General features: G+C 45.4%; 1 protein-coding gene across 1 annotated transcript in view; it reads right to left on the bottom strand.

Moving 5' to 3' along the window:
• The window catches only part of LOC147442381 (mediator of RNA polymerase II transcription subunit), a 105,935-nt gene extending 80,459 nt beyond the window's left edge, over positions 1-25,476 (bottom strand). Inside the window, exon 1 of the mRNA XM_086528577.1 lies at positions 24,984-25,476. Coding sequence (XP_086384703.1) covers positions 24,984-25,377 — 394 coding nt within the window. The 5' untranslated portion in view covers positions 25,378-25,476. The remainder of the gene's footprint in view (positions 1-24,983) is intronic.
• Positions 25,477-27,416: the final 1,940 nt, after the last annotated feature.

Raw genomic sequence — 27,416 nt, 5'->3', positions numbered from 1 at the left:
CGCCAGAATTCTCACATGGAGACCACAATTGCAGAACCTATCCACAGCCAACCTCCTGTCCCAGACAAAGGCAAACAGGCAGCACGTTGTGTTCGAGTTTCCAAGGTTGTAAGTGCCTTAATGATGAATGCTCGGAATCACGTTACTGCTCCAGTGGATCTTTCGAATCAGGTTCTCAACCTCCTTGGCTTTGTTGGCAAGCAGCCAATCAATGTTCTTGTGGACAGTGGATGTTCTACTGATTTCGTCAGCACATCTTTGATTATTAAACTGCGCCTTCAAACTCAACCTAGTGAGGCAGCTTACCAAGTAGAACTTGCTGATGGTTCCTTCCTCGAGTGCAACAAAAGGATTGAAAAGCTGGATTTTCAGATACATGATTACCAAGATCAGCTTGGTTTTTCAGTTATGCCCTTGTCACATTATGACTTGATCCTTGGCCAATCTTGGTTATTTCAGTATGATCCAATAATCAGTTTCAGAGATCACTCAATTCGGCTCTTTCACAAGCAACAGGAAATAGAGCTTCGTGGTCTTTTCAGTGTCAAACCCATTATATTGGTTTCTGCTTTACAAGTCAAACGGCTGGTTCGAAAACGTGATTGTGCTACTGCCTTAATCATGTTAAGAGATGTTAAACCCGGTGCAGAAGAAGCAGAAGTTAAATCCTCCTCAAATATTGCCTATTTGCAGCAACCCTTCTTTCAACCACATTTGGACTTGTTTCCCGACGAGCTACCAACAACTTTGCCTCCTCGGCGTCCCGTGGATTATCCCATTGATTTGATCCCCGGCCAACCTCCACCAATTCGAGCCCCTTATCGAGTTTCATACTCAGAGTCTTAAGAGATACAGCGGCAGCTAGAAGATTTGTTGGATAAAGGTCATATTCGCCCAAGCAAAAGTCCCTTTGGAGCTCCTGTTCTGTTGGTCAAAAAGAAGGATGGGTCTATGCATCTTTGCATCGACTATCGTGCTTTGAATAAGTTGACGATCAAAAACAAGTTTCCCCTGCCTCGCATTGACGAGTTATTTGATCAGTTATTGGGAGCAAAAATCTACTCCAAAATTGATCTAAAATCAGGGTATCACCAAATTCGCATTCGCATTGGTGATGAGTACAAGACAGCTTTTCGCACAAAGTATGGTCACTCTGAATTTCTGGTATTACCATTCGGGTTAACCAATGCCCCGGCCTCTTTCATGACGCTGATGAACGAAATATTCGGACCATACTTGGACAAGTTCGTGATCGTATATTTGGATGACATTTTAGTTTTCAGTCGAACGATGGCTGATCACAAGGAACATTTGAAGCTTGTCTTCCAAGTTTTGCGAACCAATGTGCTATACACCAATAAGAAGAAAAGTGATTTCTTCAAGAATCAAGTGGAATACCTTGGTCACATTATTTCTGCCAGTGGCGTTGCAGTCAGTCCCAAGAAAATACAGGTCATAGTGGATTGGCCTTTACCGCTCACCATCTCAGATGTGTGCTCCTTTTTGGGACTTGCAAACTTTTATCATACCAAGGTCCACAAATTCTCCGACATTGCAACTCCTTTGACTGAGCTTACCAAGCAGGATAAACTTCAATGGACAGAAGAAGCAGAACAGTCGTTCAAAGCCCTTAAACATGCCTTGACGACAACTCCAATTTTGGCTATTGCAGATCCTACTCAACCTTTTCAGGTCATGACCGATGCGTCAGATCGTGCTTCTGGAGGTGTTCTTATGCAGAATGAGCGTGTCATTGCTTTTGACAGCCGCAAATTTTCAGCCATACAAATGAGATACCCAGTTTATGACAAGGAATTTTTAGCCATTGTTCATGCTTACCGCACTTGGAAACATTATCTTCTTGGCGCAGATTCCGTGGTGCAGACAGATCATCAATCATTGACATACATTTTTACTCAACCGGTGATGAATCCTCGTCAAGGACGATGGGTTGAGTTCTTGGCATATTTTCATATGATTATTCAATACGTGCCGGGCCTTGCAAATGCAGTTGCAGATGCCTTAAGCCATCTTCCTCAAGCCATCAACTTTGCCATTTCCGGTGTGCAGATGGAGATACCTGCTTGTTTCAAGCATGAGTATTTGACAGATCGAGATTTTGGGGATGCATTTCAAGCCCTTAAATCCTCTACTCCGACTCCTACATAGATGAATATGTTTGCAGCTTACACCATTGTCAATGACTTGCTGTATTACATTGATCGCATTTGTGTTCCACACAATACACCATTACGGAAAATTTTGATCCAAGAACATCATGAAGTCCCTTTTGCTACTCATCCAGGCATCAACAAGACATACAGATTGTTATCTGCAACATATTTTTGGCCACAAATGCAGCAAGATGTTATCAAGTTTGTCAAAGCTTGTCATTCCTGTCAAACAATAAAGGCCTCTCGACAACTTCCTCAAGGGTTACTTCATCCTTTGCCCGTACCTCAAGAAAGATGGGAAAGTGTCAGCATGGATTTTGTCACTACATTGCCTCGTTCTCAAAAAGGCAATGCACAAATTGTCGTAGTGGTGGATCGGTTTTCAAAGATGGCACATTTTATTCCTTGCAAGAAAGCTACCTCGGCACCAGACGTTGCTCAATTATTTGTGCAACACATTTTCAGATTACATGGATTACCAAAGTCTATTGTTTCAGACAGAGATCCAAAATTCACAGGGCATTTTTGGACATCCCTTTTCAAATCCCTTGGTACAAATTTGTTATTCAGCTCAGCATACCATCCTCAAACTGATGGACAGACAGAAAGAGTGAATCAAATTTTGGAAGAAATGCTTCGACATTACATACAAATTCGATTGGGATCATGGGAAGAGTATTTGCCACTTGTAGAGTTCGCATACAATAACTCTATCCATTCAGTAACTGGCATGACTCCATTCCAAGCAGCTTATGGGCATACTCCTCTTATACCGACAAACTTTGTTCTTCAACACAAAGTAGCTCTAGCAGATCAGTTGGTTCAAGAAATGCAAGATGTACTTATTCAAGTACGTGACAAGTTGGTTCATGTCCAACAAAAGTACCAGAAACAAGCCAATAAGCATCGACGACATGCAGATTTCCAAGAGGGAGATTTGGTTTTATTATATGTAGCACCTCATCGCTACAAAACGGTGAAATCGGTCTTTCCAAAGTTGCGCCCTCGCTTCTATGGACCTTTCAAAATAATCAAGAAGTACTCAGTTGTCAGTTACAAGTTGGAACTTCCACTCTCATGGGGAAAACTTCATCCAACTTTCCACATTTCTTGGCTCAAACAATACATACAAGGAGATTCGCCAATTCCAGACTTATATTCTTATGTGCCAGAAATTGAAGATGAACACATAATTCTTGTTCCAGAAAAGATTCTTGATGTAAGACAAAAAGAAACAAGACGAAAGATCACAACAGAATTTCTTGTCAAGTGGATGGATCTTGATGAGTCAGACTCAACTTGGCAGACGGATGAAGATATGCAGCAGTACCCAAACCTCCTTCAAGAATTCTTTGAAAAGCGGAAGACTTTCATCTGAACACGGGGTTTTAATGTAAATGGAAGGGAATGTCACGATTGTGACTAGTTACACTCTTCTTGATTCATTACAGATGCAGATGCGAAGTGTGACTAACCCAGGAGGACTCCTGTTCTCGAATGGTCACACCCCTTCGCCCAAAAGACATACCTCTTCGCCAAAAGCCACACTCCTTCGACGACTGGTCACACCCCTTCACCCTACGGATGCGACTCTTCACCCAATGGTTGCAGCTCTTCGCCGAAAGGATGTGTCTTTTCGTCTAAAGTCATGTCTCTTCACAAAGAGACATGCCTCTTCACTGATGACTATTCAATTCCTATAAAAGAAACCCTTGTATCACACTTTCAATCAATCAAACACAGAGTCTTCTAAGTCTTGTTTTAAGTTCAGTTTCAGTTTCTTAAGTCTTAATCATGAGTTTAAGTACTTAATTAAGGATTAGCGACTAGAATCCTTACATTTCCCCAGAAGTAGAGCAGTAGGAACCCAAAATATAGACTGTATATATATGCATAAACTATCAACAATAGAACCCGAGCATCAAATAGGACTCACTAGTACATAGCCTATGGCGAGGTCACAAAAAGGATGCTCCAGCTACCTGTATCACCGAAAGGATCTCCACATTTGAGAATCCCCCAGCTCAATAAAAACCTCACGCTATCGACCCTCACACAAAGGCTAATGCAAATCGCGTATAGTCAAGTCTCAGAAATGACTATCTTCCAGACCAAGTCTCAAAAATGGCTGGGACTGCCAAATACAACCAAGTATGGCTCCACAAATGCGTACAATGGCAGTTTCCACAAGTAACGTACAATCCAGCAGACAATGCGCTCAAATAGGCGCCAAGTGATGCATACCCACAACAACTGCAAGTGACATCACTGCTAGTATATCATTGTACTCCAGCTACCTGTACTTGTGTGAATCACCTATACCTGTACCTGTCTCTGTAACCTGTAACCTGTAGCCCTGAATCTCGAAGCTTGAAGCTCGAAGCAGAAGGTACTCGAAGAAGATCCTCCGTGGGGGCACCAAAAGAATGTGAGCGGGATGGGAACACACAGAACGCCTCTATAACGACCCGACACACACTCTTGGGAAGATACACACACACTATGGGGCACCACTCGGCTTACACAACACACCTGGCCGAGACAAGGAACACACCTCTGGAGTGAGAGGAGAGCGACTATCCACTTGCCCACTCCACACAAACACACACACACACACCCAAAAAACTCAGCTCAAAAGAGGAGAATTTCTGATGTTTAGATACAAATGAGCTTGGGCCAACACCAATGGAGCAAATAGCTCACACAATATGGGTAAAATAAGCCAGATACAATCACAAACCGGAGAAGAAGCTTCATTCATAGGAGAAACTTACACAGCCAAAACAGCAGAAAAACAGTGAGGAATTTGGCAAAATGGACAGCGCCATCGCGTCCGGAACGGCCCAGAACCCCAGTCTACAATGTCAAAGTTCTCAAATCCGACCTCGGATGAGCAGTTTAGGGCCAAAAAATGCTCCAAAAACAGCAAAAACACACTTGCGGCTGTTCCTCCTCTCTTCTCTACGTTTTTTTCTGGTCTTCTCTCTGTTTTTTCAGTTCCCACACTTAGCTTTATTAGTTGGGCACCCTTGACCTTTTAGATGACCTCAAACAGACCCCGAACAGGCCAAAAACTGACCTCGCAGTGCATAGTTGTCACCATTTTGCATCATCCGCACACCTCGCACTCAGCTTTTCTCAATAATGCATCCCGCAACCACGTGAAGTGGCCCCAAAAAGTGGTCCTCATGATGACCTTTCTGCATAAGCATCACAAGAAAACACCCACGTCGTGTCCGTACTCATCCACGTGCAAATATTGACCCCGTTCGGCCTCCTGACGCCACTAGATGCCATCTGATGCATCTGCTTACCTCATGTCGTCGGCCCGCGGATAGCTTTCTCGAGAAGTTTTACGTGCTACCAACTCCTCATTATTGTAGAAAAAACACACTGGTACTGGTAATAATGAAAATCGATACACTATGTACACCCTGTCCTACCTGTACACACGTGGGCCCCACGTAACCACCTGGCTCTGGAAAATGGGCAATCCTTTATTCGATGCACCATGCGTGTGTATGTACATATGCACAATCCCTTACTCCAAAAAACTCCTGACAACGGCTCTTAGGGCCCTCCCTCGTGGTAGCTGTCCAGGTGAGGATGGGCTTACTCCCAGCTTTTTCTTGGAGTACTGGGACCTGCTTGGCTCAGATCTGTGTAGTGCCTTTCAGTACATTTTGCACAGAGGAGTGATGCATGATAGCATGAGTGAGGGCCTGATATACCTCATTCGAAAGGAGGGTGACTCCTTGGATGAGATTCGACAATGGCGCCCCATCACCATCCTCAACTCAGCCTACAAAATTCTTGCCAAGGCTCTGACTTTGAGAATTCAGCCACTTTTGGAGAGCCTTATACATGGGACTCAGACAAGTTTTGTCAAGGAACGCACTATCCTTGACAACATCTTCACTTTCTGGGAGGCTTCTGCCCTGGCACGGCTCCGTGGGGAGGACCTTGTGATTCTTCTTCTCGATTTTGAGAAGGCATACGACAGAGTTGACTGGGACTTTCTAGAGGGCACACTACGCAGGATAGGCTTCTCAGATGCTTGGATCAGAGGGGTGTCAGCTTTGTACAGACAGGCTCACAGTCAGGTGCTTTTGGCAGGAGGTAGAGGTGAGCGCTTCATGCTCACACGCTCAGTCCGATAGGGTTGTCCTCTTGCCCCCTTTCTCTTTCTGTTCTATGCGGAGGCAATGAGCAGATTTTTGGTGTCACAGCAGGTTGGTCTGAGGGGCTTAGCACTCCCTATTCGGGGAGATGAGCTACTGGACGCTGAGTTTGCCGATGACTCAGCCTTGTACTTAGAGGGCCAGGAGGCCAATCTACACAGATGTGAGCAGGCTTTGGAGACCTTCTATTGTGCATCGGGCGCACTGATCAACTGGAGAAAGACAGTGGCTTTCTCAGTTGGCAGTGCTCCTGTGCCAGATTGGATGCCAGGAGAGGGTTTCAGGTGGATTCCCCCAGGGACTACAGTTCGGTACTTGGGTTGTCAGGTTGGTTTGGACTTATCCCCCGAGCAGCAGATTGCTCCTCTTCTCCTGTCCATCAGGAGAAAGCTGCTACATTGGAGCTCAGCACGACTTTCGCTGGCTGGTAGAGTAGTAGTTGCCAACCAGGTGTTGTTGGCGACTATGTGGTACATCACTTCTTGCTGGATCTTTTCGAGTTCTTGTATCAGCCAGGTAGAGAGGCTGATCAGGAACTTCCTTTGGTCAGGACCTGACACTCAGATTGCCCGAGCCAAGGTGGCTTGGTCGGTCATCACACTTCCTTGTTCTCAGGGAGGGCTTGGGATCATTGATCCAGCACAGCAGAGCAGAGCCCTTCTTGGGAAGTTCGTAGTCAGAGGACGACTTCCGGGAGAGGAGCCCTGGAACGAGTCCTTGCTACAGAGGCTTCGTGCCAGGGTGCCTCAGTCAGGAGGCCCTTGGCAACCTTCGACCAGATGGATCTTTACAAAGATGCGCCGAGTTGGTTTGAGCAGGAGACTGGAGGACCGCTTCGCTGTGAGTTTGCTTCGATCTTGGGAGCTCTGACGGCGTGGCCTAGAGCAGAGACAGCCGACGTGTACGGAGGAGCGCCTACGGCAGCCCCTCGTTTGGAACCCCATGGTTAGCACTCAGAGAGGCCACTTGGTTGGTAGTCGGCCTCATGTTTCTTGGGGTCCCATGGCAGCAGGTCCAGCGCGTTCTCTAGGTGACTGGCTAGAGTTCACAGGTTTGTCAGAGGAGGTGCAGGGTTTCCAGCTACAGGGCATGAGAGGGGTGCAGAGCATGTGTCAGGACATCTCATAGTCAGTTCCAGCTCAGTGGCTCACGCCTCTCGAGACAGTAGCACCCCAGTGGATGGGAGCCTTCACACGACTGGAGGTTCTCATTTCAGTCAAGGCCTGCTCAGAGTCTCTCTCAGCCCTGTTCTTCGAGCTTCAGGGTGGGGGACGACTACAGCGAGTTGCAGTAGAGGCCCCGCAGGTAGCAGAGTGCTGTTTTCAGAGGATCCGAGCAGTGGGCATCAGTGGGCGGACCTGCGTCATAGACCCTGACCCAGCAGTTCTTGAGACAGGACACTGGAGGCTATGGGCTTGGGAGTGTTGTCCGTTGGCACGAGTACAATGGGATCCTGGTGAGTGGCTATGGAGGGACCCCTTCTCTTCTGCAGACCACCCAGGAGTCCCGTTCTTTCAGTACATTGTTCGACTGGGACGTCATATACTAGCAGCACAGAGAGAGGCCCTCCCCGCTGCAGCACGTCATTGGCAGGAGGAGGGTCTCAGTCGAGTTCTTGGCAGACTTTTGGGAGAGTTGTGGGACTCCAGACAGCCGAGGCGAGTCACCTTGTTTCATTGGCTGGTCGCACACAGAGCCACAGCAGTAGGGAGCTAGCTAGTGCATAGTGGTCTCTCGGCCACATGTGCAGCTTGTGACCATTTGGTGGAGAGTCAACGTCACTGTCTTTGGGACTGTCCCTCGGCCCAGCAGGTGTGGCTACGAGTTCTTCGGCTGATGCCTGCTCTGTCCACGGCTCGACAGGACACTTGGGGGGCAGCGGCTTGGTCCACACTCACGGGCCCGGCACTTCAGTTTGAGCTATCTTCCACGAGCAGGATGATAGTGATTCAGGGGGGGCGACCTACACTCCATCCTGCTACAGAGCTTACTCCACAGGAGTGGTGCAGTGAGAGAGAGGAGTGTTGGGAGCTCATCAGTGGCCTGACACTTTGGTTCATCTGGCGGGCCCGTTGTTTCAGCATCTTTGAGGCTCGCCCTATTCCACCAACAGAGACTGTTCGTGACTTTTGGCTAGAGCTGATCCATACTCTCAGAGGACAACTTGAGGGACTACAGGGCAGCTCCGACCGCATGCGGGAGCACCGCGAGGCTTTCCTTCGACTCTGGCGCCCTGGGCCTTTCTACACCATAGTCCAGGGGGTGCTCAGATGGCACTACTGTCCACCTGTGTGGCTCTTCCCTCCTCCCATCTCTTGATTTAGCCTCATTGTATATATGCTGTTTTTTCATTGGGAGAGTCTCCCCATCATGCTTGTTGTAGCCCTCTCTTGTAGAGGTGGTTGTAGCCCTATGGGCAGTTTTCATTAACTAATAGAAGGATCTCTTTCTCAAGGAAAAAAAAGTATGCCACAGATACAGATTTTGCACGGATACGGGATGGGGAGACAATAGCGGGATATTCCATTCGGGATGGCTACTTGATGAGAAAAACCATGTTGTGCGTTACACAGCCGTTGAGGGAAAAGGTACGTTTTCACACGGATACGGGATGGGGAGACAGTTGCGGGATATTCCATTCGGGATGGCTACTTGATGAGAAAAACCATGTTGTGCGTTACACAGCCGTTGAGGGAAAAGGTTATGACTGAATTCCACTGTCCACCTTTTACGGGTCACCGAGGCATTGCTACCACCATGAAAGGGGTAGAGAGATACTTCTTTTGGCCAAGACTCGAAAAGGATGTGGAAGAGTTTGTGCGCAGTTGCTTAGTATGCCAGAAGGTCAAGTTTGACAGGCATAAAGCACAGGGATTGTTACAGCCTTTACCCATACTCACCCGCCCCTGGGAAAGTAGTGCAATGGATTTCATTTTTGATCTCCCGAGAACACAGAGTGGTCACGATGGTATCTGGACTATTATTGACAGATTTAGCAAACACACTCATTTCATTTCAATGAAGAAAACAGTCAAGCCGGATCACTTGGCGAGACTATTTGTGGCCCAGATCTTCAGATTACATGGCATGCCTGAGACGATTGTCTCTGATAGAGACCCCAGATTTACGAGTTTGTTTTGGAAGGCAATTTGGAAGAACATTGGCACGCGGTTGCAGTTCTCGTCATCGTTCCACTCGCAGACTCTGACGGGCAATCTGAGATTGCCAATTCAGTGGTTTTAGATATATTGAAGTCTTGTATCTCGGATCAGAAGACTCAATGGGAAAAGTACTTACCTTTGGTGGAATTTGCCTACAATAACACGATACACTCTTCGACGGGGAAGGCGCCATTTGAGATTGTTGAAGGTGTTGCGAAGGTTCCACCCTTCCTAAGCACGAAAGATAAGATTTTTAAAGCGGATGAATATATGCTAGACTTAGATACGGATTTTGCCAAGGTTCGCGAGACTTTGCAGAAATTTCAAGAACGACAGAAAAAGGCAGCAAATCGCCATCGTCGCGACTTGAAATTGAAGGAGGATGATTGGGTGCTCTTACCTTTTGAGAAGGCACGCCTGAGAAAGAAAAAGGGAAAGGAGAGGCTTTTTCCAAAGCTTAGTATGCGATACTACGGCCCTTTCCAGATCACTGAAAAGATAAATGATGCCTCCTTCCCACTGAAACTACCTGATACTTGGAGGATTCACAATGCATTTCATGTGAGTCTCTTGAAACCTTTTAAAGGTGATGTGCCTGATGATGGGGAGCATAATGAGCAACCCAAAGTGGAAGAAACGAGGAGATCCTTGTTCCTGAACAGATTTTGGCACATAAGGATACGAAGAAAGGTAAAGTCCGAATGCGGTCCTTGGTTAAGTTCAAGAACTATCCTGCATTTCATGCGAAGTGGATGGAGGAGGAGGACCTAGCAGATACTCCTCGGATTGTGAAACTTTACCTCGATGCTTTTGGTTTAGCATAGTCTACTCCAAATGGAACCCAGAATTCAACTTGGCCGGAGATTTGGTGCAGTGGGATGCACAAGAGGGGAGTCACTCCGCTCCTTTGTAAACAGATGCCTTGATTTTGATATTAAAGTCACTGATGTCTCTTTGAGCTTCAGGGATACTGAGAGCTGACAGTATTCTGCTGGATGACTTTATGAAATGGAATTCCTGATCATGATACTGATTTGTTCTTGACTTCTTTTTGAGTGCAGGAACTGATAGACGAAATGACTGCAACATTTTGGTCTGATGGATCTCGAATAGACATGGTTTCAATAGGGGTTAGTCAATCGGACATCGATGAGGTCCCAATTGGATCTAGATGCGATTACTAGCTACATTGTCGATAAATCATGATCTAAGATCCGAATGAATGTTGAGTGTCATGTGATGTCCTGTGATGTCTAATGATGTCCTATGATGTCGTGTGATGTGACTATCGATTGGTACATGAGCTAGATGTGTGTTCCTAGTACATATGTACTAATAGTCAATGTCTGCTAAGACAGTTTATGGCCTCTATCTCATTTGCAGGCGTAATGGAGGGCAATTACAATGCTTTCAAGAGGGGGGTATGTCACAAAGTGATGACGTGGCTACCCGAGAGCAGAAACCCTAACCCTAATTTCTGCCAGAAACCCTATCTACTGAAACCATAAAACTTGCAAACCCTAAAATCTGCCAAAAACCCTAAAAGCAGCAAAAACCCTAACCCTAATCCTAGGGCAGCAAGGAAAAATTCCCCGAAATTGTGGGGAGCATGATGACGTGGCACCGTACGGATGAGCCCGCCTTTTGCGACGCATTTTACGGCAGCTTTTCAGTTTGCTCTACGCAAGAGAGAGAAAGAGAATGCTTTATTTTATTTTAAACTCAAGTGAGTTTGAGAGAGAAAATAGCCTTTGCTTTTATTTAGGCTTTTGGATCTAAAGCTTTTGGGGCTCTACTTTTGGCAACCCTTGTAAACTTTAAATAAGTGGTTTGGGCTCACTCGGCAGAGGATCTGGATGCATAGTCTGAGAGTGAAACCCTTACCACTCTCTTGTACTTTAAACTGATTAATACATAAAGAAATACCGAAAGGTGCGCCAGTCTTTGGGACCAATATCTCTAGGCACGGAACTCCGCCGGGCCTGTGCAAATCTATTGTGAACTGTGAACTGTTTTGAAGTGGTTATTTGGTGCTGTTGTGATTGATTCTTGACTTGGAGTGTCCAAGTCTGTTACAGTATCAATGCCACCAAGACCCGTAAATGGTGGACAGTGGCATTCGGTTAGAACCTTTTCCCTCAACAGCTGTGTAACGCACAACATCATTTTCTTCATCAAGTAGCCAACCCGAATAGAATATCCTCCTACTACCTCCCCATTCTGTATTCAACTGAATACATCTGCAAAATCTCGATCTGTGGCGTACTAATCAACCATGTCCTCGAAGCTTATATGATGTATCGCGGAAATAGCCAAGACCAACGGCTTCCGGGACAAAGCATCTACCACCAAGTTCTTTTGTCTCTGCACATGGACAATCTGGAAGTGAAACTGCCACCACATCTGCTTTTCCAATAGCTACTTCTGTGACAAGAAGTAGTGTAAATTGTGATGATCTGTGAAGACTGTAAAATCGGCTCCGAGTAGGTTATGTTGCCACTGAGTAAGAGCATAGATTACCGCCAAAAGCTCTTTCTCATATAACTGTGCTGTCAATTTTGGCCTTGAAAACAATCGGCTCTCATAGGCAATGACATGGCCTTCTTGCATTAAGACCGCACCCAGACTACGACCACAAGCATCACAATATACTTCGAAAGACTTTTGCAAATCCGGCAAAGTCAAAACTGGTCCCATAGTCAATTTCTCTTTCAATGTCTGAAAGGCAGTCACCTCTGTGGGTCCACACAAGAAAGGGACTCCTTTCTATGTCAAGATATGCAAAGGGGAAGCAACCTCTGCAAACTTTCTAATGAACTGCCGGTAGTAAGAACATAAGCCTAAGAGGCTTCTAACTTCATGGACATTCTTCAAATCCGGCCAATCACGTGTAGTCTTAATCTTGGCCGGGTCCATCTGCACTCCTGCTCAGAGGATGTGTCCCAAAAAGTGTATCTCTGATAAGAAAAACTCACAATCAACAACTTGTGATCTCGCAATGCCTGAAAGACCTGTAGCAGATGTTCTCTATGTTCTGATGTCACAAACTGCTGACGTGTCAAAGCCTAAAGAATGGAGCCAACTTACAGATGTTGGTCGGGGGGCCTAAACCCTAAGAAGAAGAAGTCCTACCAACTTATGGGGACCCCGTCCGATGGGGCCCTAGTGACATAAAGGGATTAAAATAAAGCATGACACACACACTCACACAAAGCTAATAACGTGGCAGCTGTACGGATTTTCGTAAATTACGCTGGCAGCTTTTGGCATTGCTTTTGAGACCAGAAGCCTTTCAGTTTTGAAGGCTTTTCACTGTAACTGCTTTTCAGGCCAAGCGCCTTTAAATATGAGGTTAGGGCTCATTCTCTGGCATGCTTCTTGGAGAAGGTGCAAAGTCTGGAGTACCGGCTTGTACTGTGTTGATGCAATATAAAGAAATACCGAAAGGGGCGCCAAGGTTTGGGGCCAATACTCTCTGGGGTGGAATTCCGCCACTCCGTGTCGCGTGTCGTCTCTCTCTTTCAGTTCAATTGTTATTGAAGTGCTAAAAGCCTATTCAGTCTGTTCTTTTCTATTGGCACGTGGTGCCTGTCATGTGACATCTGCCTCATCCTTGGAGAAGACAATAATCAAAGAAAGTGCCAACAAAAGATCTGTACTCTCTAAAAATCATGTCCATCATTTGGTTAAAGGTCACTAGAGCATTGGTAAGGCCAAAAGGCATCACCAAAAAATCAAATAAACCAAAGGTCGTCCGAAAAGCTGCCTTGTAGACATCTCTCGACGCGATTCGAATCTGATAATATCCGCTCTTCAAATCGATCCTGTTGAAACAAGAGGATCCCTATAGTCGGTCAAGAATATCATCGATCCTCGGAATTGAAAATCCGTTCGTGATGGTGATTTTATTGAGAGCTCTATAATCAATGCACATTCTCCAAGATCCGTCTTTCTTCAAATCCAACAACACCGGAGAGCAGTAAGGTCGAGTACTCAGCTCGATAAGACCCTTTTCCAAGAGGTCTTTCACTTGGTTCATAATCTCTTCATTCTGGGCTCGGCTAGTTCGGTGGTGTGCTTCCAGGTATCAGATCAATGGTATGATCCTCAAGACGAGCTGGTGGCAACTCGCCTAGCATGCCCTCAGAAAAGCAATCAGCATGAATGTGGAGAAAATCTTGGCGTTCTTTATCAAGTTCAGCCATATTTGTCCGATGTTCATCATTCAACTCTTTCAAAAAGATCGAGTAAACAAACAGACTGGATTTTATTAATTTCAAAACGGTCGAAGCCGATACAATAGGGACAGACTCGCCTTTCAGTTTCACATCAAGTACAATATTTCGGCCCTTTTCAGTAGTCAATGTCGCTTTCTTCGCTCGATAATCGACCACGGCGTTGTTGTTATGGTACCAAGGGACTCCCAGGAGGACATCACAGCCTTCCAAGGGCATTATGTAGAAACCCTCGTGCCCCAAATACCCTTTACAATGCAACCTAAGTTTGCCAATGACAGGTGTAATGGCCACGTCCCTGCCGGGTGCCACTATAACTGCCTCTGCTTGTAATCCCATCCGATCGGGTGTAATCTCGAGCCGCGCCGCCAATTCGAGTGAAATGAAATTGGCCTTGGCTCCTCCATCAAAGAAAATCAGGGCTTCTTGATCTTCACTTTGCCCCAAGCTTGGCAAAGTACTTTCATCAATCGTGCTTGGGTCAGTACCCATGCAATCTAGAACCAATCCTTCTTTCATCTTGCCTTTTCGTCCACGTTCCTCAGCTGCTCTCGAACTCCTAGCCTGTCTTCATTCTGTTCTTGCTATGCCTTTTTAGGGCACTTTTTGCAGAGCGGTGTCCATGTTCCCCACATCCAAAACACTTCCCCTCTTTGATGTAATTGGCCATCTCTCGAAGAGTGAGCTGGGGTCGTGAATCCTTATCTTTCTTTCCTTGAGGGCTCTTTTTCTTTCTACTTTCATTATTAGAAGTCTGTTGGGTTTTCTGAGTCAAGATCTCATCAGTGAGGTCAGTCAGATTGCCTGAATGTATGGCAAAATCCCGTTTCGCATGACCCATCAATTCTTGAATAGAATTTGACTTTTGTTCTAAGCAGTGATCTCGGATCTCTGTAGGAAGTCCGCAACAAAATTGCTCATTCTGTTCTTTAAACGAGATCTTCTTAAATGAAGAAGCTAGTACAAAAGAGCTCCAAAATCTCTCACAATATGCGTCCAAAGAATCTCCCTTGGTCATCCGAAGATAATTCCAAGCAGCTCGTATATCTCGTTTGTACGAGCGAGTCAACCAAGAAGAAATAAAAAGCCTTTTGAATTTCAACCATTTAACTGGAGTTTCCTTGTTCAATAGGAGTTTCCTTGTTCAATAGGAGGGTGGACCACCATGTTCGAGCATTTCCCTTGAAGAAAGAGGTAGCCCTCCGAATCTTGCAGTGCTCTGAGTAATGCCCTCCAGAGAAAGCTATGTCAAACTGCTGTATGAAGGCCAAAGCCCTCAAAGGATCTTGGAATCCAGAAAATTTGTCAAACTTAATAGATTGTCCACCTTCTTTAAATTCTCAAACTTTCTTGCTTTTATCTTCGAGGAAGTCATACTGGTTGGCTTTATAGAAATGCTTCTTCTTTGCATAAAATTTGTGATCGTCGGAGTCAAAACTATCTGAGGACGAATCCTCTGTAAAACTGTGTCACGTGACACATCCCAACCCTATGTGTCCGTGGACAAGCTACACCATAGCAGGGTTTCCGTCAAGTCCAGTCAAGTTAGATTAGAAGTGATCTGGCACTTTTGTGAGTCTATTCGTAGACCGTGCATGCCCAGTCACTCAGTGTAGATGCATATCCTTTGTTTGCACATTGCATAAGCATAAGCATTTCCATCAGATTCCATCAGAGTCAGTTTGAGGATTTTTCAAATGACTTTATCCCATTTTTCCCTATTTTTGACATTTTTCACTTATTTATTAAGTGACTTTTGTTGGGTACTCAATAGGGCAAATTGGGTAAGTTAATATAAGCAAACCCAAGTTAGCACAAATTGGCAGATGAGCAAAGGCACAGCAGGCTTCCCCAAGCAACAGGTGTCCAACCCTCTCTCAGCAAGACCCTCTCCAACCTTGGCGAAGCCACTCCCCTTCCACCAACGTTTTCAGCCATCGCCATAAGGTTCCCTCCCTTGGCGTTTTCCAGAGCCTGCCGTCGTCATCTCATATCCCTGCTAGCCTAGCGTTTCCACTGCCAATCGACGTGAGGTGGGAAAAAGCAACCTTGGTGTGAGCGCAAGGCCGCCAAGGGGTGCGTCCGCAGAAAAGGGTAGAACTCGGGTGAAGAGAAGATCCTTCTCAACGCGATTTGCAAGCGAAAGAACACCTCAAGAACCCAAGATTCTCCCGAATCAAGGACCTCAAGAACCTCAAGACCCTCAAGAACCCAAGTTCCTCGCGAGCTTAAGACCGCAAGAATATAGTGCATGGTCGTCACCCGAAGCGGAATGGATACTTCACATACAGGTGATGGGCATGAGAGAGGCGATGAAGACTCGTTCCCACCCAGAGATGATCTCTTCAATCCTCCCCCTTCGCCATCTACGCCAAACCCTATGGAGGCAGTGGTCAAGCAGATGATGGATAGACAAGAAGCAAATCGTCTTGCTCTTGCCGCAAAACAAGAAGAAAATCGGCTTGCTTTTGAACGCGAGCGCGATGAACGAGAAGCTCTACGGGAGATTCGCCATCAAGAATTTATTTCCCACTTGCTAGCCTCGAAGACCGAACCACCCAAAGATCATGGGAGTTCCTCTCGTGGTGCAAGCCACGATGCGGATTCCAACAACCCAGTCACCGAAAAAGTGACTTTCAGTAAGTATGATGGTAAGATGGATGCTACGGTGATTTATTCTTGGTTGCATCAATTTAATGCTTATTTTGCGACAACTAAGAAAACAGGAAATAGCAAAGCTTTTACGGCAGCTATGTACCTTGCTGGTGATGCCATCAATTGGTACCATGCATGGCAAGAGGCACAGCTAGCCGCGCACCTAGAGGCAGCCGACGATTTCACGCCCTCTCTTTTAGTTGGGCTGATTTCCAAGACAAGCTCAAGGCGCGGTTTATGCCACCTCAGTACCTTGCACGCTTGAAAGAGGATTGGCATAATCTCAAGCAACGTGGTATGCCAGTCATGTCTTTTTCTAACCGTGTTTTGCAGCTAGGCACTCAATTACGCAAGTCGGATGATGAGCACAAAGAGGCTTCTCTTTGGGTTAGACGAATACATCAAGTTTGATGTTGAAGTCTTTGACCCCGCGGATCTCAACAAGGCGGTAGCAATCGCTCTCGCCCAAGAGATGAAGCACAACAAAGGAAAGCCTAAGGAGAACAAGTCTTCTCAAGGGACATCTCAGAATTGTCAGAACACACAGAATGGTAAGAACGGTAAGAATGGTAAGAATGGTAATTCTTCTAGCCCTTCTTCCTCTAATTCCTCGGAAAAGAACTCTTAACAATGAATCTAAGGATAAAGCACCTGCAAAACCTAAGCTCACCTTGATGAAAAAGCTTCACAAGGAATTATAGGAGGATACATCACGGCGGAAGAACGAGTGATTTATGCTAAAGAAGGTAGATGTTTTCAATGTCATGTCAAGGGTCACATTAAGAAGGCCTGTCCTAAGACAGTCCCACCTAAAGAACCAAAGGCACCCACAACTAGCACAAACTCTGTCACAACACAACCTGCATCTTCTCCCGACTCTGACAAACACATTGATGAATCTCTCTTGAAGTGTTATGGTCATGTAAAAGGACAGCATTTTATCATATTGTTTGATCCAGGCAGTATGCATGATGTGATTAGTTCCCCTCTTGTTGAAAGAGCCCGCCTAGAGGTTAGTCAGAAATCTCCTCTCGAGGTTTCTAGCTTCGCTCCTGGTATGGACTCTCTCATCACGAAGGAGTGCCTTGATGTAATGTTTACCGTTCAACAAGCTTCTTTTCGTAGGAAATTTCTTGTGTCTCCTCTCTCAGGCTGTGATATGATTTTGGGCATTAAATGGTTTCGTGAACTCAACGCTCTCATTGATTTTGAAGCTAACACTCTCATTTTACATGCCAAATCTGATTCCCCCCTCATCATTCGTGCTGAGGAGGGCTTGCATTCTTTACCTCTCATCTCGCATGTACAGGTAAAGCGTGAATTACGACGAGGAGCACAAGCGAGTTGTTTACGAAATTTAAACATCTCTTTTTGCAGGATGATCTTCCACCTCGTCTCCCACCGGAGCGGCCGGAGGACCATCGCATCGAGCTTATGGAGGGAGCACAGCCTGTCAGTAAGGCTCCCTACCGTTTGAACAAGTCACAGGAGGAAGAGTTAGAGCGACAACTCACAGAGTTGGTGGCTAGAGGATTCTACGTCCTAGTGTAAGTCCTTTTGCTGCCCCTATTTTGTTCGTTCACAAGAAGAATGGTTCGTCTCGTTTGTGTGTTCATTACAAGGCATTAAACAAGATGACCATCAAGAACAAGTTTCCGATGCCTCGCATTGAGTATATCCTCGATAGGCTCAATGGGGCAAAGGTTTTCAGCAAGGTCGATCTCAAAAGTGGATACCATCAGGTACGGGTATTCAAAGGCGACATTTTCGAGACCGCTTTTCGCACCGAGCGAGGGCAATGGGAGTATATTGTTATGCCTTTTGGATTGACAGGAGCCGTAGGTACATTCAATCGTCTCATGGTAGGTCGTTTCGGCGACATGGTAGGTATATGTGTGTTCATCTTTTTAGATGATATTCTCATTTTTTCTGCATCATGGAAACAACATGAAAGAGATGTTGAAAGGGTACTAACTCGTTTGGATGAGTGTCAGTTGTACATTGCAGCTAAGAAGTCTGAATTTTTTCTTACTGAAGTCACTTATCTGGGTTATATCATTTCTGCAAAAGGCGTCAAGCTAGACCCCGCGAAGGTGGAACAGGTTCGTAATTGGGATTTGCCCAAAAATGCATATGATGTGCATTCTTTTCTTGATTTATGTCAAGCATATAGTTCGCACATAGAGAATTTTGCACGCATTGCTGTACCTATGACTAATGTTTTGAAAGGGGTAAAGACTCGCCGTCAGCGCGTAGACTTGCTCGCTGCAGCCATTGAGGCTCTCGCAGCTCTCAAGGTTGCGGTGACGGAAGCTCCGTGTCTTATCCTTGCTTCTTGGGATGATCCCTTCGAGTTATGGACGGATGCGAGTAATGTCGCCATAGACGCTGTGCTCCAGCAGCATGGTCGTCCTGTAGCTTTCCTTAGCCGGAAGCTCAATAGTGCGAAAAAGAATTATTCAGTTTATGATAAAGAACTTTTGTCTATCATTCACTCTCTTAAGCATTGGAAGCATTTTTTGTATGGTAGAGAGTTCACAGTGCGCACAGATCATCAAGCCCTCAAGTGGCTACAATCTATACCTAGTGCACATTGGAGTGATCGCCAAGCGCGGTGGTCACAATTTTTTGAGCAATTTGGAGGTTTGATTAAGTATGTGTCGGGAAAAGCTAACCCTGTTGCAGATGCGTTGAGTCGCAAAGGACAGATTTTGGCTCTTGAGTCAAGAACCACATTTTCTATACAGGGTGAGTCTTTTGACAGCATGAAGAATCAGTATACAGATTCGGAGTTTGGTAAGTATTGGTTGCAGGCTCTTGCTTCCCAAGCAAGAGCCCAGCAACTATGTCATTCGTGATGGATTGTTATTTTTTCGTCAGCGTCTATGTGTGTTGCCCTCTCTCAGGCCAGCCATATTGCATGATGCACATGATTCTCTCACGGGTGGGCACAGGGGTATGAACACCACATTGGAAAAGATTGAACGATTTTTCTATTGGCCTAAAATGCGAAAAGATGTGTTTAGTTATGTTACACATTGCACTATATATCAAAAAGTAAAAGCTCCTCGGGGTAAGCAGCAAGGCCTCTTGCTTCCGCTGCCTATTCCCGAGGGACCTTTTCAGGATATCTCTATGGATTTTGTGACTAACTTACCACTAAGTCAGCATTCAAGGAACACTCAATGTTTAACTATTGTTGATCGTTCCAGCAAATTCTGCATGTTGATTCCTTGTAAGGCCACAGTTACTGCACATGATGTTGCACGATTGTTCATAAAGCATTGGTACCCCCTCTGTGGTTTACCAAAGTCCATTGTTTCAGATAGGGATGTTAAGTTTACGTCCAACTTTTTGCGTGCACTCTTTGAAAATTTTGACACAAAGTTGAATTTTTCATCCGCTTTTCATCCACAGTCAGATGGTCAAACGGAAATTTATAATCAGTTGGCTTTTGATGTGTCGAAGTCTTATGTTCATGATCAGCAGTCTCAATGGGAGCTCTATCTCCCATTGGTTCAGATTTCTGAGAGTGTGAAGCTTCGGCTAAGCAAGGCTCAAGAATTTTATTCTCGACAGGCTAACAAGCATCGTTAGGAGGTCTCGATCAAGGAAGGAGATTGGGTGTATCTACGAATTATGAAACAGCGTCTTAAGCAAGTTAGAAAGAAATGTCCTAAGTTATCTTTTCGTATATTGGTCCATTTCTAGTCATCAAAAAGATTAATGAGGTATCAATGGAATTGAAGTTGCCTAATTCATGGTCAATGCACAACGTTTTCCATGTTTCTTGGTTGAAAGTGTTTCAGGGAACACCTCAAAAGGACGTTTCGGAAGAAGAAGAACCGGAGATCATCGATGAAGCAGAAGTCATGGAGCCGGAGCAAGTCTTGTTGCATCGGTTTCGTCATGGTTCGAAGAAACAAGTACGACAATATTTTTTTAAGTTCAAAGATCGAGGAACCCATGAAGCGGTGTGGGTAGACGAAGAGTTCTTCAAGGATTATCCAGAGTTGTTGGCAAACTACAAGAAAGCCATGCAGCTCGGTACATGTACCTCACTTTAAAAAGGAGGGGATGTCACGTGACACATCCCGACCCTATGTGTCCGTGGACAAGCTACACCATAGCAGGGTTTCCGTCAAGTCCAGTCAAGTTAGATTAGAAGTGATCTGGCATTTTTGTGAGTCTATTCGTAGACCGTGCATGCCCAATCACTCAATGTAGATGCATATCCTCTGGTTGCACATTGCATAAGCATAAGCATTTCTATCAGATTCCATCAGAGTCAGTTTGGGGATTTTTCAGATGACTTTATCCCATTTTTCCCTATTTTTGACATTTTTCACTTATTTATTAAGTGACTTTTGTTGGGTACTCAGTAGGGCAAATTGGGTAAGTTAATATATAAGCAAACCCAAGTTAGCACAAATTGACAGATGAGCAAAGGCACAACAGGCTTCCCCAAGCAACAGGTGTCCAACCCTCTCTCAGCAAGACCCTCTCCAACCTTGGCGAGGCCACTCCCCTTCCACCAACGTTTTCAGCCATCGCCATAAGGTTCCCTCCCTTGGCGTTTTCCAGAGCCTGCCGTCGTCATCCCATATCCCTGCTAGCCTAGCGTTTCCACTCTTCACTGGCAGCAGCACAAAGCAATCACTAACGCTAGCATTCTCTTGCAGATCAGTGGCGTTTTCAGCACCAAAACGCGCAAAGAATTCAGCCTTTAAACCTGCAGTTAGACCAGCGATTGTCATCAGTCCAGCCCTTCAAAAACGCTGCAGATCCTAAGCGTTTTCAGCCGGCAACTAGCACTTCAAAAACGCAGCAAAACCCTAGAAACCAGCGTTTTCTTTCAGCCTTAAAGCATCAGCAGAAGCATGGAATTTCAGCCACGATATCAGCCCCCAAGATCATCGATTCTCAGCCCTTAAGCCATTGTGGACAGCAGATACCAGGAGATCCAGATCAGCCCTAAAGTCATCATCATCGTCATCATCGGCATAGTCCAAGTTGCATCAGTCCATTGCATTCGCATTGGACACTTTTGTGCAATCAAGTAGACCACTCTTGCCGACAAGAGTGGGGCCTTCGGAGGAGGGTTTTAGAACCTCTCGGGTGTCGTATCTTTTCTCTCTCCTTCTCTCAGTCTCATTCACTCGCACGCACAATATCCACTCACTTCGTTCGTGATCACAGCACTCTCTATAAGACGGAAAGCTCTCTCTTTCCCTAATAACTCAAAGGAACCTTGAGCAGTAAAGATCACTAATCTTGAGAAAATACGACATTCATTCCGCTGCACCTTACAAACTGTCCGAAACTAGGCCAAACTTAGGCTTCTTTGCCTTTTTCTTGCCCTTTCCGAAGCTTTGCTTTTTGCTTCGCTTTTTACTTTTCTGTCTTCTTCGCTCGAGTCAGAGGAGCTAAAAGAACTGTCACAAGAAGAAGAAGCAGAAGAAGAAGAAGAACTCGATACTCCTTCAAATCGTACAAGCTTCTTCTGCTTTCTTACCGATGCAAAAGTAGATGGACGACCCAAATAACCCGAAAAGTCGATTCCTTTCTTCTGCTTTTTGTCATGCTTTTTGGCTTTGTTGTTCACATCCAAAAGCTGATTGATCCGTGCATCAACCACCTCTTCTAATTCTTGTTCTGTAAACATCCTCAGAGCAGGAGGTTTCTTGAGTGCCGGTTTGATGAGTGGCTCTGTGGCCTCGAGGGATGTCTGAGTCAAAAAGTTTGCAAATTTCGGATCCTTCGCAATGTTGCTCATCATCTTTGTTGCGTCATCAACCAATTAGCGACGTTCCATCTCTTCAATCTCTGCCTGAGTAGGCCGAGGTGGGCCGTACTCTTCATGCGAATCTTCTTTGTGATCTCCTCCCGCATTCCCAGATGCAGAAGAAGTCGCCTCTTCTCTGTTGGAATCCATAAGTGTCGCAAGAAAAGGATCAGATTTCCCAGTAGAAGAGAAATCGACCACGCTTTGATACCACTGTAACAAACTTGGACACCCCAAGTCAAGATTCTACCGCAACACAACAGAGCTTCACTTCAAAGCGATTCACAATTCACACTTGAGTCAAGAAGGCCCATCGTAGTTCCGAGCCTAGAGATAATGGCCCCAAAGACTAGCGCCCCTTTCGGTATTTCTTTTTGTATTAATCTGTGTTCAAAGTACAAGAGAGTGGGTAGGTGCTCACTCTTAGACTCTACGTCCAGATACTCTGAGAAGTGAGGGCCTAGCCACGTATTTATTGGTTACAAGGGATGCCCAAAAGCAGAGCCCCGTTTTAAAAGCTTCTTCAAAATAAAGCAACTGGCCCAAAAGCTTTGCTAAAAATCAACCAACGTAGAATCAATAATTCAGTACGCTTTGCCACGACAGCAGCTCCCTAATTTACGAGAAATCCGTACGAACACCGCGTCAGCCTATCAGCAGGCTTTCCGTCGTAAAATCCAAAAATCCGTACTGTCGCCACATCAGCCTGCCACGTGTCATTGCGGGTGCCTCGGGGTCTGCTGCCACGTCACCATTTTGTGACACATCGTCCATTTGAATCTTCCGTGCTCCTTGCGGGGTTCGTCAATTGAATCCATGTGTGTCGCGGTAGAAGGGATCGGATTCTCCGTAGAAGGAAAATCGAATGTACTTTGATACCACTGTAACGAACTTGAACACCCCAAGTCAAGAATCTGGCACAACACACGAGAAAATACTTAACAATCACTTATCACAGTTATAGAAAGAGACGACACGGCCCGGCGTAGTTCCGTGCCCAAAGGTATTGGTCCCAAAGTTTGGCGCCCCTTTCGGCATTTATTTTTATATTAATGCTTGAGCAAAGTACAATGTCTGAGGGTCCTCTCTGCTCAGTGCTCCCAAGCCAATCTAAGAGAGGGAGAGACCCTACTTACAAATTTCTAGGCCCATGGCCTGCCAAACCAATACATGAAAAGCTTCAAGTTCTAAAAGCATTCGAGACCCAAAAGCTAGCACTCAAGGCAGCCAGCGCCACGTTAGCAATCAGCGAAAAACGGGGGTTGTCCGTACAGCACTGCCACGTCAACATCCTTGCGCGATTTTATTATCGTTTTGTCCCTTGGGCCCTTTTGGATGGGATACCATAGGTGGGTACAACTTATAAGCTTTAGACTCTTTAATTTAGGCCCCTCGAAAGGTTCTCCAAGTTGATAAAACTTCATTTGCCTCTTTCTCTAAGGGCTAGACCTCCTACAGTCCGGAGTCTGTCCAGATGGTCATGCCACATCATCACTTTGTGACATCATCCAAGAGAATCTATTGGGCAAACATATTGTCCCAAGAAAAGATCGTCAAGGTGCAGCCTCGTCCATGTTTTTTAATGCCCTAGCTGGCAATCAGGATAGGCCACACCTTGCTAAACCTTGGCGAGACTTTTGTCGAGGTACAAAGAATTGAAACCCCTAGGAAACCTATGCAAGCAAACAGTGAGGACAATGGAGAAAGAGAGAGACCATTAATGTAGCCAGAGAGATCCACGAAAAGCAAGTAGAAAAAAAAAGAAACAAGACGTATATTAGAGTAACACTGTGTCAAACTATAGAGAATTGATTACAGTGTAAGCCATGCAAACCAAGTCCCTCACAGCCCATCAAAAGTAATTAAAATTTTTAGAGAGGATAGTTTCTACCTCAAAAAAAGAGAAGTTGGACAAGTAAACAAAATGCCAAAAAAAGGCCTTTAAAAAATAATTTTAAAGACAGTCAACTTAGGCTAGCATGTCCAAGCCCTCTAGAATGCATAAACCTAACCCTAATCCTAGGCACTACAAACACGAATATGACCTCCAATATGTGTGTATATGTATTGTGAACATATGCTTGTATGCATACCTACAAGCCTGCGTACATATGCATGTACACAGGCTTGCATCTAAAACTCCATGTACCATACCTACTTTGGAAACTCTCTAAAACAAGAGATAGCATATGTTCACAGGTCAGAAAGTTCGCAAATTAAAAAGCAATAAACATGCCTAAAATGTCATTTCTGGGTCCAAGATGTGTTACTACAACACAAGAGATCGTGCCTAAAATGCCAATCCTACGTCCAAAACGTACTTCTCTCAATCCCAACTAATGTGGAAAGAATCATTGCCACTGAGTCACTTCGAATTGGTTCCTTAATAGCTTGAGGGTACCTCTCAACAACATAAAGGAATAAAAAAGCTCACAAATAGGCTTTTAGTCTTTTGATAAACTTAGAATCGCTTGGTCCCTCCTAATTTACTTCATGGAGTCGATATGCAGTCTTTTTGCATGCTTGCTCAACTTATACAAATCTTTATGTCTTGTAATGAGCCATAGACTCGGGGCCCCTTTGTCTCTCTCAAAAGTATTATGATGGGTCACAAAGAGAGAAACCTGTCGCTCTAGCTCGAAGGTCATCCAAAGAAGCGGAGATTTCATCAGCAACACGAGCAATTTCGTCTTGTGATGGACCACAGACTTAGGCCCATTTGTCTCTCTCAAAAACAAATTCAGATATTTTTCTCCACAAAAAAAAAACCCGTTGAGTCACAAAGAGAGAACCTGTAGCTCGAAGGTCGTCCAAAGAAGCGGAGACCTCATCAGCAACACGAGAAATGAAAGCGCTAGCTAGAGCCGAAGAAGAAGAGGAGTTGGCAGACTTGAGGGAGGAGGAACGCTGGAGGGCCTCAAGGATATTATCTGAGCCAACGCGGACCTCTGCAATGACGCGGATCGCATGGGAAAGGGCCTCCATAGCCTGGGCAAGCTGCTTGGGGGGTGCCTGCTGGCCCCCATCGTCGGAAGTGGAAGAGCCTACGGGGTGTAAAAGTGCAGAAGAGGAAACGTCGCCCAAAGAAAGGTCCGGCTGATCCACCGTCTGTGTGAAGAGAGGCGACGCCCGGGAGCCGAAAAAGCCCGTGCTCGGGGACGATAACGCGGGACTCGGCTGCTGCATTGTTTTGCCTCTCTCCCCTCCCGCCGTCGTAACGTCCACGGCGGCAAAAAAAAAGGAAGAAGGGGGAGGGAGGAGATGCTGGCAAACAAAAAGAAACAAGAAGAAGAGTGAACGTAGTCCTTCCCAAATTCAGAGAAAAGAAAATGTTTCGCAATACAGACAGAGATTCCAAAGCAAAATTAAATTGGTACTCAATACGGTCGAGAAATTGGAAGGTGTGTAGTTTGGGAATTGGAAAATGGAGAGTCGATGACTACAATGCTTGCGATGGATAGTTTGTAATCTCTCTCTCTCTCTCTCTCTCTTCTTCTTCATGAGGCCCCTGTTGGCTAGGCATGGTTGCATGTGATGCCTTTGTGTTGTCGTTAGATGTCGTGCGAGAGGGACGCTGAGATTGCTAGTTGTGAGCTGTTGTTGGCGAGGGACATGGTGAGAGTGATAATCACAGGCTTCGATTGGCAGCGATCGAGAGGGGGAAGGGAATTTTATTTTTGGGGGTTTTTAGTTATGCTCCATTGAACACAAAGTGTTCTTTGGATCGTTTTGGAATCTTTGAGTTAGGAACACCTTTTACTTTTTTGGAAGCTATTAGGAGCACTTTTGTTTTACAGGTATGTGCTAACGGTTTTGGGCCCATTCATTTAAGTGGAATCTAACTAAGATACCCCCTTGGTATGAAATATGAAACAAAAGAACTGAATCAAAATGGAAGGAGAGCCACGTGTCGGGTTAAGCCATGGGTAATGTGGAGCAAGTGCAAGCGATACAGGTCCGGCACATGGCGGCTAAGCGCGAAGGGGAGTGTAGTTTTTTTTTATGTCTCCTCTCGCAGATGTTGCACGGACCTGCACGAAGTGGGTTGGCTTACGCTGGATGTTCTGTTGTGCTGGCGCAAGGTGGTGAGCTTGAATTTGGAGATAGCTTCCGGTATTCGTGGTGAAAGCGTGACGGGTCAGCGATATATGGCGAGATTCGATCCAGTGCAGCGGCAGAAGAATGAGAGAGAGAAGCAAAAGAGGCGAGAGATGCAGGAGAGAGAGAGAGAGAGAGAGAGAGAGAGAGAGGAGCGGGACTCATCTTCTCAGCTACATATATAATGGAGAGATGCCATTTTTTGAAAAGCAAGGGAAGTGCCAAGTGGGTGGCGCTCCAACTTTTGCAATGAGATTAAATATTAATTTGAAAGAAAAGGTGCTTGCAGTCGTCAGCGCATTGAGCAACCATGTCGCTTTTTAGGTGATCTCTTTCTCACGTACAGTCTCTTCTTTTTCAATGATACCATGGCACCTTCTCTCTCTCTCTCTCTCTCTCTCTCTCTCTCTCTCTCTCTCTCTCTCTCTCTCTCTCTCTCTCTCTCTCTCTCTCAATCAATCAATCAATCAATCAATCAATCCCTCATTTGGCATACATTTAACAATATGTTAGTAAGTTATTATGCCCTGCTCACTGCTTAATTAACATGTACACTTCAATGTGTTTCAATTTGCATCTTTCATTCCTATTTCCCATCGTGGAAGTGGAGCGACACAACATCCACCCCCTCTAACCTGCACATCCTCTAGCATGTTCCAACCGTTATCCAAAACAACAAGCATACACATAACTTCATTCAAACATTGCCTCACTTTAAGCATGCTTTGAAAATTAGTCCAACCTTGGTTGCATGAGTGTATACCCATCTAGAATAAAAGAAAATGTAACCACTAGAGCATAAGTACCCTATACTCAAAGAATCCCCTGTGCCATGGCACATAGAGATGCCCTGCCCAAAGCCATAGACATCATTTGGCCCTCTTGGGTCAAACAGAAAAAGAAGAAACTGTCCAAATACTAGAACATCATAATACCCACATGAGCATACATTGCCTATCTCAACCAACATTAAGCATCCCTGGTGCAAGTATGCTACTCCTGGTTCAAACAGCAAGCAACCTCCATATTCAACCTGTTTTGGAAGATCTTGTGGTATCTCCTGGGTCAAACACCATATTTGAGAGCACAAAGCACCAATGAGCCCCACAATAGACTAGAACTTCACC

The sequence above is a fragment of the Adiantum capillus-veneris genome, chromosome 14, assembly GCF_014529385.1.
Source record: "Adiantum capillus-veneris isolate H3 chromosome 14, ASM1452938v2, whole genome shotgun sequence".
Classification (NCBI taxonomy): Eukaryota; Viridiplantae; Streptophyta; class Polypodiopsida; order Polypodiales; family Pteridaceae; genus Adiantum; species Adiantum capillus-veneris.
The sequence above is the reverse complement of the archived record's forward strand: the minus strand, read 5'-3'. Positions and strand labels throughout refer to the sequence as shown.